The sequence below is a fragment of the Juglans regia genome, chromosome 3 (genome assembly GCF_001411555.2).
Source record: "Juglans regia cultivar Chandler chromosome 3, Walnut 2.0, whole genome shotgun sequence".
Classification (NCBI taxonomy): domain Eukaryota; kingdom Viridiplantae; phylum Streptophyta; class Magnoliopsida; order Fagales; family Juglandaceae; genus Juglans; species Juglans regia.
Genome location: NC_049903.1, coordinates 9,706,276 through 9,718,769, shown reverse-complemented (window position 1 = coordinate 9,718,769; position 12,494 = coordinate 9,706,276). Strand labels below are relative to the sequence as shown.

Genomic DNA, 12,494 nt, shown 5'->3' with positions numbered 1-12,494 from the left:
TTCAATAGCAAACACAGAGATGTTTGGAGAACAAAATGGATAGAACATTCTCGTGAGTGTGGTAAGAATTTTCATGTGGAGAGCCCACGATAACGCTTTGCCAACAAAAGCTAATTTGGTAAGGAGGAAGGTGGTGGATGACCATCTTTGTCCGCCATGTGGACTTTGAATTAGTAGAAAAAGCATTTTGGACAAAGATGTGTGTGATTCAGGCTGCAAGAATATTGGCCTGGAAAAGAGTAATGTTCACGGACAGTCTCCATTTGAGGATCTTGCTAAAAAATTTTATCTTTAAAATTTTTTAAAATTACAAAAATATCATTCCTAAACTGATATTTTTTTCTCATTTAATAAAAGGTCTGCACATACAATCTCCAAGTGAGGATTACAAATAGAATTTCTCAAATCGAAAGTATGTCATGTAGATAGTGTGTAGTGTAAAAGCCTTCAAATAACACTATTCTTTTAAAATGTAAATCTTACCAATCAAATTATACCATTTGAATGATGTGTAGTGTGAAGATCTTCAAATAACATTACTCACAAAACCTGATCATCTCTACTACTCACTAGAATTCGACTTGTTCGCACCCCTAATTGAGAATACAAAATGAAAGAAGCTGATTGGCACAGGGCCGCAGTTAGAAATAGTGATTGTGGATGAGACTATGGTTGCACCTAAATTGTGGTCTTTTATCGTCATGGAGAGAGATGCCTTAATTGATTTTGGAGAAGTTACTGTTGTCTTGCTTTAGCATAATATATAGGAAAATGCTAAATGTATTTAAGAAAAATTTATAAAAAAAAATTTACTTCTCTACATATCACTTATTGATATGTTGAAAATCATAAAATTTAAAATTTGAATTAAAAAAAAAACTAACAAAATGAATTTTTTAAATAAAAGTGTAAGTAAAATTATAAGTAAAATTGTAATTACATATAGCACTACTCTAATATATATATATATATATATATATGTCCTACTTGTAGTTTAAGAAATATCTGGTGCATCACCTCCTTAGTGATAGAGGTGGCAATTTGTGTTGTATTATGTCAAGTTATGAATATTATGTTATATATATAGGTTAAAGAACACGATTCATTTAATTAAACGGCTCAAACCCTAAAACTCTATTACGACCTATATAAACAATAGATAACATGACACGACATGCTTAACCCATTTAATAATTCACTTTTATTGAGTTAACATGAATACCGTTCAGCCAATTTAACCCATTTCATATAAACAGATTGAATTGACCCATATATTTATTATTTAACCCAACAATTAATATAATTTCATATACCAAAAATTAATATAATTTCACATACAATGCAATGATAACTATATAAATTATTGCTAATTACAAATGGATTCACGATAAAATATGTTACAATCAATATCCAAACGAATAATATATAAGAAAATGAAGATTTTTATAAAATAAAATTACATATTAATAAAAAGATTTAATAGTTTGAGATATTAATTAGTCAATACTAATATTAATATTACATGAAAATAGATTTTATTATTGTTACACGGCTTGATTGGAATTAGTTTTGCAAGTTGACTCGTAATTGATCCGTTTATTAATCATGTTTTATTAGATCAATATGTTTTTTACTCAAACTCATTAATTTAACTCAAACTCAAACTCAAACTCATTCCTTTGTGTTAAAATAATTAAAAGAAAAAAGAAATTGAGGTTGGAACTCGGAATTCGTAGAATCGTAGATATATATATATATATATATATATATATATATATGAATGAAAAAGTACTATAAATTTATTAATTAAGAAAACAAAATCAGCTGGTAATTAATTAAAATAAATTTTATATATATATATATAGAGAGAGAGAGAGAGAGAGAGAGAGAGAGTTTCCCTTTATGAAATCGAATTATGATTATATATGCTAAATTAATGGTTGAAGAGTCCTATTGGGACGCTTATATATAATATATATATATATATATATATATATATATTACCACGCGTAGAAGGATTAATCTCCAAATGGCATGCATAGTACCACGCGTACGTACATGATCAGGCGATCGAACGAAGTACGTACTACAGATACATTTGAATTACGTTCAATATATGCATGCCAGCCAGATCGATCATTATAACAAATTCTATACATACCTGCAAAATCAATCCCTCTAAGTAAGGATCGAAGATCATCATGATCATGATAAGATATATCATACGATAAGTTAGAACGTATTCAAATCTTAAGTCAGATTCTATTGCTTAAGTTTAGCAGATCCTCCCAACTGTCCAATATTATCCACCCACTCCCCCCATTAAGCCTTAATTTCCCTTCTCGAATTCTAATTATTATTCAATCTTTCCATCTGAATCAAATTAGATTTCGGATCTTCACCAATAACGAATTAGTAGATTTCTCAAAAAGGAAATCCTTGATTTATTAACCCTAATTCTTTTCCTACTAGAACTGGTGTGTTTGTGTGTGTGTGTATATATACATATTCACGAGCCTTTAGATCTTCTTCCTAAAAGCTTCAATCTCCATTGTTTATTCTGGTCTTTTGTTCATTCTTTCGCTTGATCTCTTCGTTCTCTCATTGATCGATCTCGTAAACATGTTTTGTCACCGTCTGTATCTGAAGGAAGCTCGCACTGCTTACTTCTTAGTGATTTGTTCTGCCTCAGTGTTCATTTAATACTCGCGATCATCAGACTCACACATATTCCCTTTCCTCGTTTTCGATCTCCTCCATTCTTAAACACATAAGATTTCTTGCCTTGTATGTTTTCTTCTTGTTGTTTGTTTTCTTGGGCTTGACGGTGGGTCGAGTTTTTTCTCATCAAACATGCCGTACGTTAGATCAGATCCGTCCGACAAAGACGCCGAGCCGTTCGTGGAGGTTGATTCAACGGGACGGTACGGGAGATACGGGGACTTGCTCGGTGCCGGAGCGGTGAAGAAGGTGTATCGAGCTTTCGATCAAGAAGAGGGAAGAGAGGTGGCTTGGAACCAGGTTTTGTTGATAAGGTTCTTGGATGACAAGGCGATGTTGGACAGGATACGCAAGGAGGTTGTTTTCCTGAGAACTTTGAAGAACGACAACATTATCACATTGTTCAGTTCATGGATCGATCAAGAGCACAAAACGTTGAACTTCATTACCGAGTTTTGTACATCCGGAAATCTGAGGGAGTATAGGAGGAAACATCCGAACGTCTCGATCATGGCCCTGAAGAAGTGGTCAAGACAGATTCTGAGGGGTTTGGAGTATCTCCATTTGCATGAGCCATGCATAATTCACAGAGATCTCAATTGCAGTAATGTTTTTATCAACGGCAATAATGGGGAGGTGAAGATTGGAGATTTGGGGTTAGCAGCAGCGACGGGGAAGGACCATATGGCACATTCCATTCTCGGTACGCCGGAGTTCATGGCACCGGAGATTTACGATGAGAATTACACGGAGAAGGTGGATATATACGCGTTTGGGATGTGTGTGCTCGAGTTGGTGACAATGGAAATCCCGTACAGTGAATGCGACTGTGTGGCCAAGATATACAAGAAGGTGACTTCTGGGGTGAAGCCTAGGGCAATGAACAAGGTTAGAGATTTGGACGTGAAAGGGTTCGTTGAGAAGTGCCTTGCGCCACAGTCTGAGAGGCCATCTGCCTCTGAACTCCTCGAGGATCCCTTCTTTGCTGGACTTGATGATGAAGAAAACTAATGATATAATTAGCTTTAGATTTTTGCTTTCAAAGTGTACAGTATAGTCAGACTTTGTAGCCGTTCCCTTCATGTTCATATTTAATTAATAATAAATTAAAGTTTGATGGTCTCTGTACGTAATATATAATTCCTGTTGCAAAGCACAGCTCTGCTAGATTTCAATTGCGAAATCTATGAAACGTTTCACTTATTGCAGAATGTAATTGGTTGGTTATTGGTCGGATATGCAGTGAAGAACCGAACATATTTAATGATCAGGCGCTTAACCAGTTGTCACCAAAACCTTAATCTATAGTTCTTTTATAAAAGAAAACGTGAATTTCATAGACAGACTGAAAGTTTTGCATGAGCTCATAAAACTCCATCTCTCAAAGGCACTCTCATTTTTTAGGACCAACAGATATTGAATGATCTAACTTATATAATTAGAATATTATATATAGTTCCAATGATTATGAGGAACTTATTATGTGATGGATCTCAACTTTAATTTCACAAGAACTCTCTCTTTTCAATATATGTTTATTGATGGATGTCGGGGTCTGAAGGGAAAGAGGTTGAAGGGGACTTGGAGAGGGTGGTAAGGCAAGCTGTTGGTGGGTACTGATTGAAGATGGACTGGCTATCTTTTTAGTTTGAATTGGTGATGCACAAGCGAAGGCCGGAAAGTGGAAATCCTCACAAGGTCTTGAAGCAATCTGGAACAGAAGTATGAACTGTAACATTGATTAATATCATAAAAAAAGACAAAAAAAAAAGAAAAGAAAAAGAAGAACTTAAACATGAATGTGAAATAAAACCTGATCGTTTGAAATCCACATTCACCAGAATCTTCAATTTCCCAGAACGTCTATTGATGGTAGTTGAAGTTTCAATCAAACATTCTCCACATGAATAGATTTAAACATATGTACATCCATAGTATGTGCCTAAGAAATAACGTTCTTAACGCCAATGTAGTTCCAGGGTCTAACAAATTGTGAAGACTACTTGCGAGAGCATATTAGGAAATCCCGATTCCTACTAAGTAGTTTGCACTACGCAAGAGAGACGCAATCATCTTTCCGAGATTCCAGCACGGTCCTTGCAGCTTCGATGACTACTTGTCCACTAACATAATGCTGTCGACAAACAGGCATGTAGACATCAGCCCCGCCAATCAGTTCTGTCTGTTTCTCCTCTGTTTTCCTTAAGGTGAAGAAAGCACGTTTTTGACAAAGTTCACAACGAGCAGTTAATTTGGTCACAGAATCAGCAAGGGGAATTATATCTAACACAGAACCAAAGCTCCTCCTGCCAACAATATATTCATTCACCATCAAAGAAGTTTCAAGCAATGTAATTTACATGAAAACAAAAAAATCGTATGAATGTTGGTGTTAGGGTTCCTTAGGGAAGAGATAGAGGAAGACGAAGGGATGACTCTGTGTAAGGGGAAGAAGATTCGGGACTTTGGGAAACTGAAGTGGAACTGAAGTGAAGTGAAGATATGAGGAACTCGATACGCACCGTTTGCTACAAGACTCGGAACACACCGTTTGGGAAGAAGACTTGCCGTTTAGTATAGGTTGCAGGAATGCCGTTTAATGTCTTTCATTACCCTTTTTCAAATGCTTTGTATTTACTTTCTGTTAGAATAAAGTACACATGTAAGCAGCTTAGGAGATGAGTTTGTTAGGCTACAGAGTTATGTAACCCGTAGTGGTACGCATAGGGAATCATCTGAAAATGCATTTGCAGAATTGTTCTTCTTTTTGGAGGTTAAGGGATCCCTCGAAGCACCCTAATGGCTGACTGATTTTCTCAGTGCCTTTTATCAAACAGCTTGTCCACATTTCCTTTTCCCTTTTTATTTACGTTCTGTTCAATCCATTTCATCCATTCCAGTCATACACACAACAGCATCCTTACAGTTGGTAGCTTGTACTTGGAAATAAATGCAAAAAAGTAACGAACATAAAAACTTCTTTATGTTAATGGGGGGCCTATTTAAATCATACCTCAAATAGTCACCATCTAGTCCAGCAACTATTACTGTTTTTCCATCACGATCAGCAGCTACACGGCAGAAGTCATAAAGGTCCTCAAAGAATTGAGCTTCATCAATACCAATCACATCTAACTGTCACCATATACATGCAATGATAAAGTATCACTCCTAGAGTACATGAAAGACTGATGAAAGTTAATTGCAATAATCTAAACAAGAAACCCCTTGAGGTCAAGACGAAGGCTCATGATCTGTGGACGATTGCACACAGCTATGTCATTTCAAATTGAGATAATACTAGGCCACACAAATCACTAACACGTTGAGACAGAACACGTATTAAAAACCGCAATAACTTCATTTCAAACCTTTCTCTTTATCTTTGGATGAATGCTTTTTTCTTCAAACCAAAAACATGTGTTTGGATGAATGCTCATGTTCCCACCATTTTTAGTTTTCAGGACTTTATTGTTCTTGTTTCTTTTGTTAATTGGGTGTATCTTTTGTATACTCTCTGTGTACTTGGCAGTACCCTCATAGTTTTCCATTAATAACATTATTAACTAAGGAGTAGTTTGGATTCAGAGATGAGTTGAAATGGTTTGTGAATAGTAAAATAAAAGTTGAATTGTTTATCATATTTTGTATGAGAATTTGAGAATGTTGTTTTGGGATTTAAAAAAGTTGAATTGTTTATTATATTTTGTGTGGGAATTTGAGAAAGTTGTAATGATGAGATGAGATGAGATAAGTTGAGATGAGTTGAGGTGGGTTTTGAATTCAAACGAGGCCTAAAACAAAAACAGTATGTCATACCAATCAAGCTAACAATTCTGTACAATTATTTAATATAGTACACTTTCTCCTTATATGTAGTTTCACCAAATTGTGGCATTAAAGTACCTGATCATATGCGTCAGGACCAAACTTTTGTCTGAATGATGATAAATCTGCTAAGGCCCAACATGGCAGTTTCACCCCATCATGTGTCACAATTGCATCCAATCCATATCTCGTATCCTTATTTGATTTTATTAAAGCCACACTTCTGCACAACAGGCAGCATAAAAGGTGAGTAAGGAAATCATAAGAAAAATACTATTTTTTTTTTTTTTATACAAATAGGACAATTCTAAAAATACTTGAAAATTAGCATCAAGAAGTAGGGTAATGTTATGTCAACAGAACTTTTGGCGTTTGTCAAGTTCCCATCATTGTGCAATGGGATGCTTCACGTTCTTTAAATATCTCTTGAAGTAACAATAGCACCTACGAGCTATGACTATAATAGCTCCCACAGTTGCGTATTTGTTCAAATCCCAAGTGTTACAGAATATGTGGAATGCCTGCCAAATAGAATACTGATCTCTCTCTAACTCTCAAAAATATAATTCCATTATCTACATAAGATCCTAAGGTGCTCAAGAAAATAATATCAGGCTCAAGATTCTGGCCCTGAAGCATTATCTTCATCTTAAATCAAGCAGCATAATATGAAAGGGCCCGAGTTTAAAGGCTTAGAATAAGAAATGGGATCGCAAACTCATTTCCACTTTATCTAATCTCCCGACCTATTTATTATATCAATTTCCGTTGCCTGTTGGGGTGACAAATAGGATCAAGAAGTTATTTCGGACTTTCCTATGGAGTGGTCTGGGGGAGGAAAATGAATTCCATCTTGTTAATTGGAATAAAGTTTGCTCTCCAATCTTGAGTGGAGGATTGGGTGTGCGCAATTTGAAGACCTTCAATAAAGCGTTATTGGAGAAATGGCTATGGAGGTATCACTTGGAGAGGGAGTCATTGGACCAATGTAGTTGGGGGCCCGGGGAGAGGGGGGGGGGGTGTGGTGGGGAATGGCTATACTAGGGGGGGCTAGCAATGTTTCGAAAACAATATCCATTTCGTGGTTGGACAGAGCACTAGAATCAGGTTTTGGCAGGATGTTTGGTGTGGAGAGTCCTCTTTGGAGAGGGCCTTCCCAGCTCTCTATAGTATTGCAGTTAAGAGGGAGGCTTTGGTGGTGGATTTGCTTGTGTTTACCTATGGTTCTCATCAGTGGAATATCCTATTCACTTGGGAAAACCATGACTGGGAATTGTCTACCGTTTTAGAATTTTTCAACTTGATATACTCCTCAAGAAGTATAATGACACAGGGTGATAGGATTCAATGGAGGTACAGTGGCAGCAAGAAGTTCACAATCAAGGCATATTATAAAATATTGGTTTCACAAGATAATGTATCTTTCTTGTGGAAAAGCATTTGGAGGTCTCGCGTACCTTCCAAAGTGGCTTTCTTTGTGTGGACTGCTGCTCTTGGGAATATTCTAACCACGGACAACTTAAAGAAGAGGAGACTCATTGTGATGGATTGGTGTCATCTATGCAAAAAAATGGAGAATCAATGGACCATCTATTATTGCATTGTGAGGTGACGAGCGTTGTGGAATGGGATATTTAGTAGAGTGGATTTGTAACGCCCTAATGGAAGGTCCAAACCACATGGCCTATATTTCAAAAGGACTAGTCAATGATACAATTGGAGCCCCATTGGAACCTTATAAAGAGTAAGAACTTCTTCTTCTCGAGTAATGTGGGATCTCATACACCACTTACCCTTATCCATATTATATGGGATATCACAATCTACCCCCCTTAAATTCCCGACGTCCTCGTTGGGCCTGTCCATTGTAGGTGGGCCTGTCCATTGTAGGTGGCATGGCTCAAATCCCACATTTTTAGTTGGGAGTCTCTGATACCATTTGTAACGCCCTAATAGAAGACCCAAACCACATGGTCTATACTCCAAAAGGACTAGTCAATGATACAATTGGAGTCCCATAAGAACCTTATAAAGAGTAAGAATTTCTCATTCCCAATCAATATGAGATTCCATACACCACCTACCATTATCCATATCATATTGGGTATCACAAGATGTTACTTGGGTTATGCCGTCAAAGGTGGCTGATCTGCTTGCTTGCTGGAAGGGTATCCAAGGTTGTCCCCAGGTGGCAGCAGCATGGAAGAGGATCCCGTTGTGCATTATGTGATGTATTTGGACGGAAAGGAATGCGGGTGCTTTGAAGATAGGGAGCGAACAATGGCAGAACTTCAGAATTTTTTTCTACACACTTTACTCCTATGGTTTTCAGCCATTGTGCTTAATGGAAACAATGTGCATGATTTCTTTTCTTTAACTTAGAGCTTTTAGAATGTATTTAGGCATTTCTTCTGTATACTCCATGTGTGTACATGGGCCATACCTATTTTCATTCATATCAATAAAACTTACTTCTTACTTATAAAAAAAAAAAACTCATTTCCATCTCTCTTGCTTTTAACTTGTGATCTATAGTTGGAGACAATTAGAAAAAATGAGTCAAAGATCTGAGAATGCTTCAACTTGTTGCTTACCATGCCTCTAGCAATCAGAATCTTTTAACTGAGAAAGTGTATCCTTGAATGACTCCTAAATAATATGGAGCCCACAAGGAGTGACTCTACACAATATATCTTTATTAGATACCACAGCTATCATGGGAAGGAGTGTCTAACAAAACTTAAAAATTTCATAGAACTCCAATTGTATCCATTATTGTGCTGTAAGCAGGTTGACATATATACTTGAACTTGCAAACATTTTAGCTGAATTGTTTCTGTACACGTGCTCATAAATTGGAAGAAACCAATTTTCTTTGGCACACATCAAACAGCTTTTTACAGTCCTGCCTTGCCTGTTAAAGGATCGTTTGATTCTTTATCTTTCAGAAAGAAAACCCAAAGGTTTTAGGCGTACAGCTTCTATATCCCTCAAATAGTCATGCTTTGCAAGAGATAGAACTGCACTTGAAAAATGCTCCTTTTCCTCACTTGAATCAGGAACATAGTCTGTGTCCTTTAAAATTAAAGTCATTCCCCTAATCATCTTGTATAACTCTGGAGATTGTTTAGGAGATTTAAAGAAAAATTGCGTCCCATTTCGAATTTCTATCCTGCTATCACAGGGCTCCTTTATGACCCTTGATTCCCTAATCACGGTCCTAAACTCTGCAGCACAGTCCCGCAACCCAGAGGTGCCATAAGCATTAGCCAAAACCACATACTTTCCAGGACTTCCTGGTTCTAATCCAAAAAAAATTCTTTGCTGCAAGCTTAAACAAGTCCAGCCTCCATGAATCCTACAAGCCCCAAGCAAAGCACCCCACATCACTGAATGCCCTTTACAAGGTGAGTTTAGAAAAAAATTCATATACCTAATGCGATCTGCTGAAAAAACAATAGAATTCCAAAATCTCTACAACTCTTTGATGCTGGCCATAATCAGAACTGAAGGCAGTCAATGTAACAAGATTCCTAGTTAAATACTTGTCAATTATTTGATTTCCATAACATAAACTATTGCATTTAAGTACATGTCCATGAAAACACCATTGACAGCAACAATTCCCCATTCGGCGCTTTATCATAATACGTGAGCCTGCTTCCCATGATCCAGCATTGCCAAAGTGGCTCAGGCTTTGACGACTGATGCAAAGGTATATTGGTCTGGCATAAAACCAGTCGATCTCATCTTGCAAGATGGATCCCTTCTTCAAGCCCTCTTTGCACATACCCTGCAATCATTGCATTCTAAGAGACCAAGCTTGTCTCCAGCAATTTACAAGACAGCACGTGAGCAGTTACTAGGTCCTCTGATTTCACATATTAGTCTTCAAATATTCTTTTTTTTTTTTTATAAGTAAAAGATCAATATTATATATATGAATGAAATAAGCATAGCCCATGTACACAGGAAGTATACGGAAGAACACCTAAATACATTCTACGTGCGATAAATTAAAGACAAAAAATCATGAACATTGCCCCCTTGCAATACAATGGCGGAAAGCCAAGACAATAATGTGTGGAACAAATATTTCTTCAACTCGGCCAGTGTGCGTTCCTTATCTTCAAAGCAGTGCGCATTCCTTTCCGTCCAAATACACCACATGATGCACGACGGAATCATCTTCCACACCATTGCCACTTGATGACAACCTTGCATCTTCCTCCAACAACCCAACAGGTCCACCACCCTCATAGGCATAACCCAAGCTAAATCAACCCTTTGAAAAATCTCATCTCACAATGCCCTTGCTACCTCACAATGTAGTAAGAGATAGTTCACCGATTCTCCATTCTTTCTACACATGTAGCACCACTCCATGACTACACATCATTTCTTTCTCAAGTTATCCGTGGTCAATATCTTCTCAAGGGCGGCACTCCAAACAAAAAAGGCTACTCTAGAAGGCACACGAGACCTCCAAATATTCTTCCAGGGAAACGGAGTATTATCTTGAGATGTCAAGATGTTATAATACGCCTTCACTGTGCATAACTTGTGATTGTTAGATCTCCATTTCAAACGATCACGTTGTGCTATAGGGGTCCTTGTAGAATATAGTAAACTGAAAAAATCTGCAACAATAGATAATTCTCAGTCATGTAAATCCCTACTAAAGAGAATGTTCCACTGATACGAGCCATGAGAAAATAGTAGCACTTCCGCTACTGACGCCTCCTTATTAACTGCAATACGATATAGAGCCGGAAAAGCCCTTTCCAAAGTTTGATCTCCACACCACATGTCCCGCCAAAAACTTATTCGATTGCTCACCAATTACAAAACAAATTTGATTTGCAAAGCATGGCCACCCCTTCCATAAACTTCAAATATTCTCAAGGAGAATACCTAACAACAACCATTTGCACACGCATTATCTTCTCCCCTTCTTATACTCCTTCCTAAATATGAACTCCTGCAACAGAGCATAGGTCTCTGGCTCCACTCGCACTCTAGGAGTCCACAAAAGCCTGACAGATTCCTTCAATCTTCCCAAGACAAAAAGACCCTTTATTTTTTTATCCAATTGAAGATAACCTTTGTACGGCACAATATATAAAGTGAGCAAGTACATTGCCAAAGTCTACTCCTTTTCTGTTGCAAAGAATAATAAACAGATGGCAACCCCTTAAACAATGAGATTTACAATAATGATGATACATACCACGATATGCATATAAATATGTAAAATTTTCCCTCAGATGGTGAAATATTTAAATTACCCAATCCAATATTGAACTTAGATATCTCATCTTTGACACAAACACAAACACCACCCACCGAGAAGAGCAACATTTGATAAACAACCCACGAAAAATGAAGCTATAAAATTCAGCATTTAACACAGAAACCGGTATAAAAAAAGGTCCAAAACCTGCCATTGCTGCTCTCAGACTGAATCCTGCGAAGAAGCGAGGTGGTTTTTCCGGAGAACATCGGGCCAACGATCACGTGAATCTCACCGGTCGACGACGGCGGAGCCACCTCCACGTGCATGCCACGATTTTGGATTGAAAGAAATGCGGATTTGGGTGAAAATATCGCGGATTTTAGAGGGAGAAAACTGGGGTGTCGGAAAGTTGTGCTGTTGCATGGATGGGATTTGGAGGCGAACGAGAATAGTGCAAGAGGAGTGGGTTTGGGGATGGCTGAGAACGTTGGGGTTAGGAAGCACTTCATTACTGAAACAGCAAACATGTATTTTGCTGCATATGGAGGAAGAGAGACGGAAGAGCCTGAAGAGGTTTCTAGGGGTTTATGCTTCTACTATTACAAATCAATAAGAGCATTGGCATTGGCTTCATCAAAAGCCTAGCCAAATGTAAAATTTGATGAATTTGATCAAAATCTAGCTGCATTGGATTCATCAAAAGGATAGA

At 37.4% G+C, this 12,494-nt stretch overlaps 2 protein-coding genes across 2 annotated transcripts; one reads left to right on the top strand and one right to left on the bottom strand.

The window, feature by feature from the left end:
- The first annotated feature begins 2,358 nt into the window (after window positions 1-2,358).
- LOC108996787 (probable serine/threonine-protein kinase WNK11) lies at window positions 2,359-3,855 on the top strand. The gene has a single exon (XM_018972798.2). The coding sequence runs from the start codon at window positions 2,854-2,856 to the stop codon at window positions 3,730-3,732; it is 879 nt and encodes a 292-aa protein (XP_018828343.1). The 5' UTR covers window positions 2,359-2,853; the 3' UTR covers window positions 3,733-3,855.
- A 680-nt stretch (window positions 3,856-4,535) lies between these two features.
- On the bottom strand, window positions 4,536-12,411 carry LOC108996815 (thymidine kinase a-like). The gene is made up of 4 exons (XM_018972835.2): window positions 11,990-12,411; window positions 6,628-6,772; window positions 5,735-5,856; window positions 4,536-5,027 (listed from the first exon to the last, which is right to left on the bottom strand). The coding sequence occupies exons 1-4, from the start codon at window positions 12,310-12,312 to the stop codon at window positions 4,772-4,774; spliced, it is 846 nt and encodes a 281-aa protein (XP_018828380.1). The 5' UTR covers window positions 12,313-12,411; the 3' UTR covers window positions 4,536-4,771.
- Window positions 12,412-12,494: the final 83 nt, after the last annotated feature.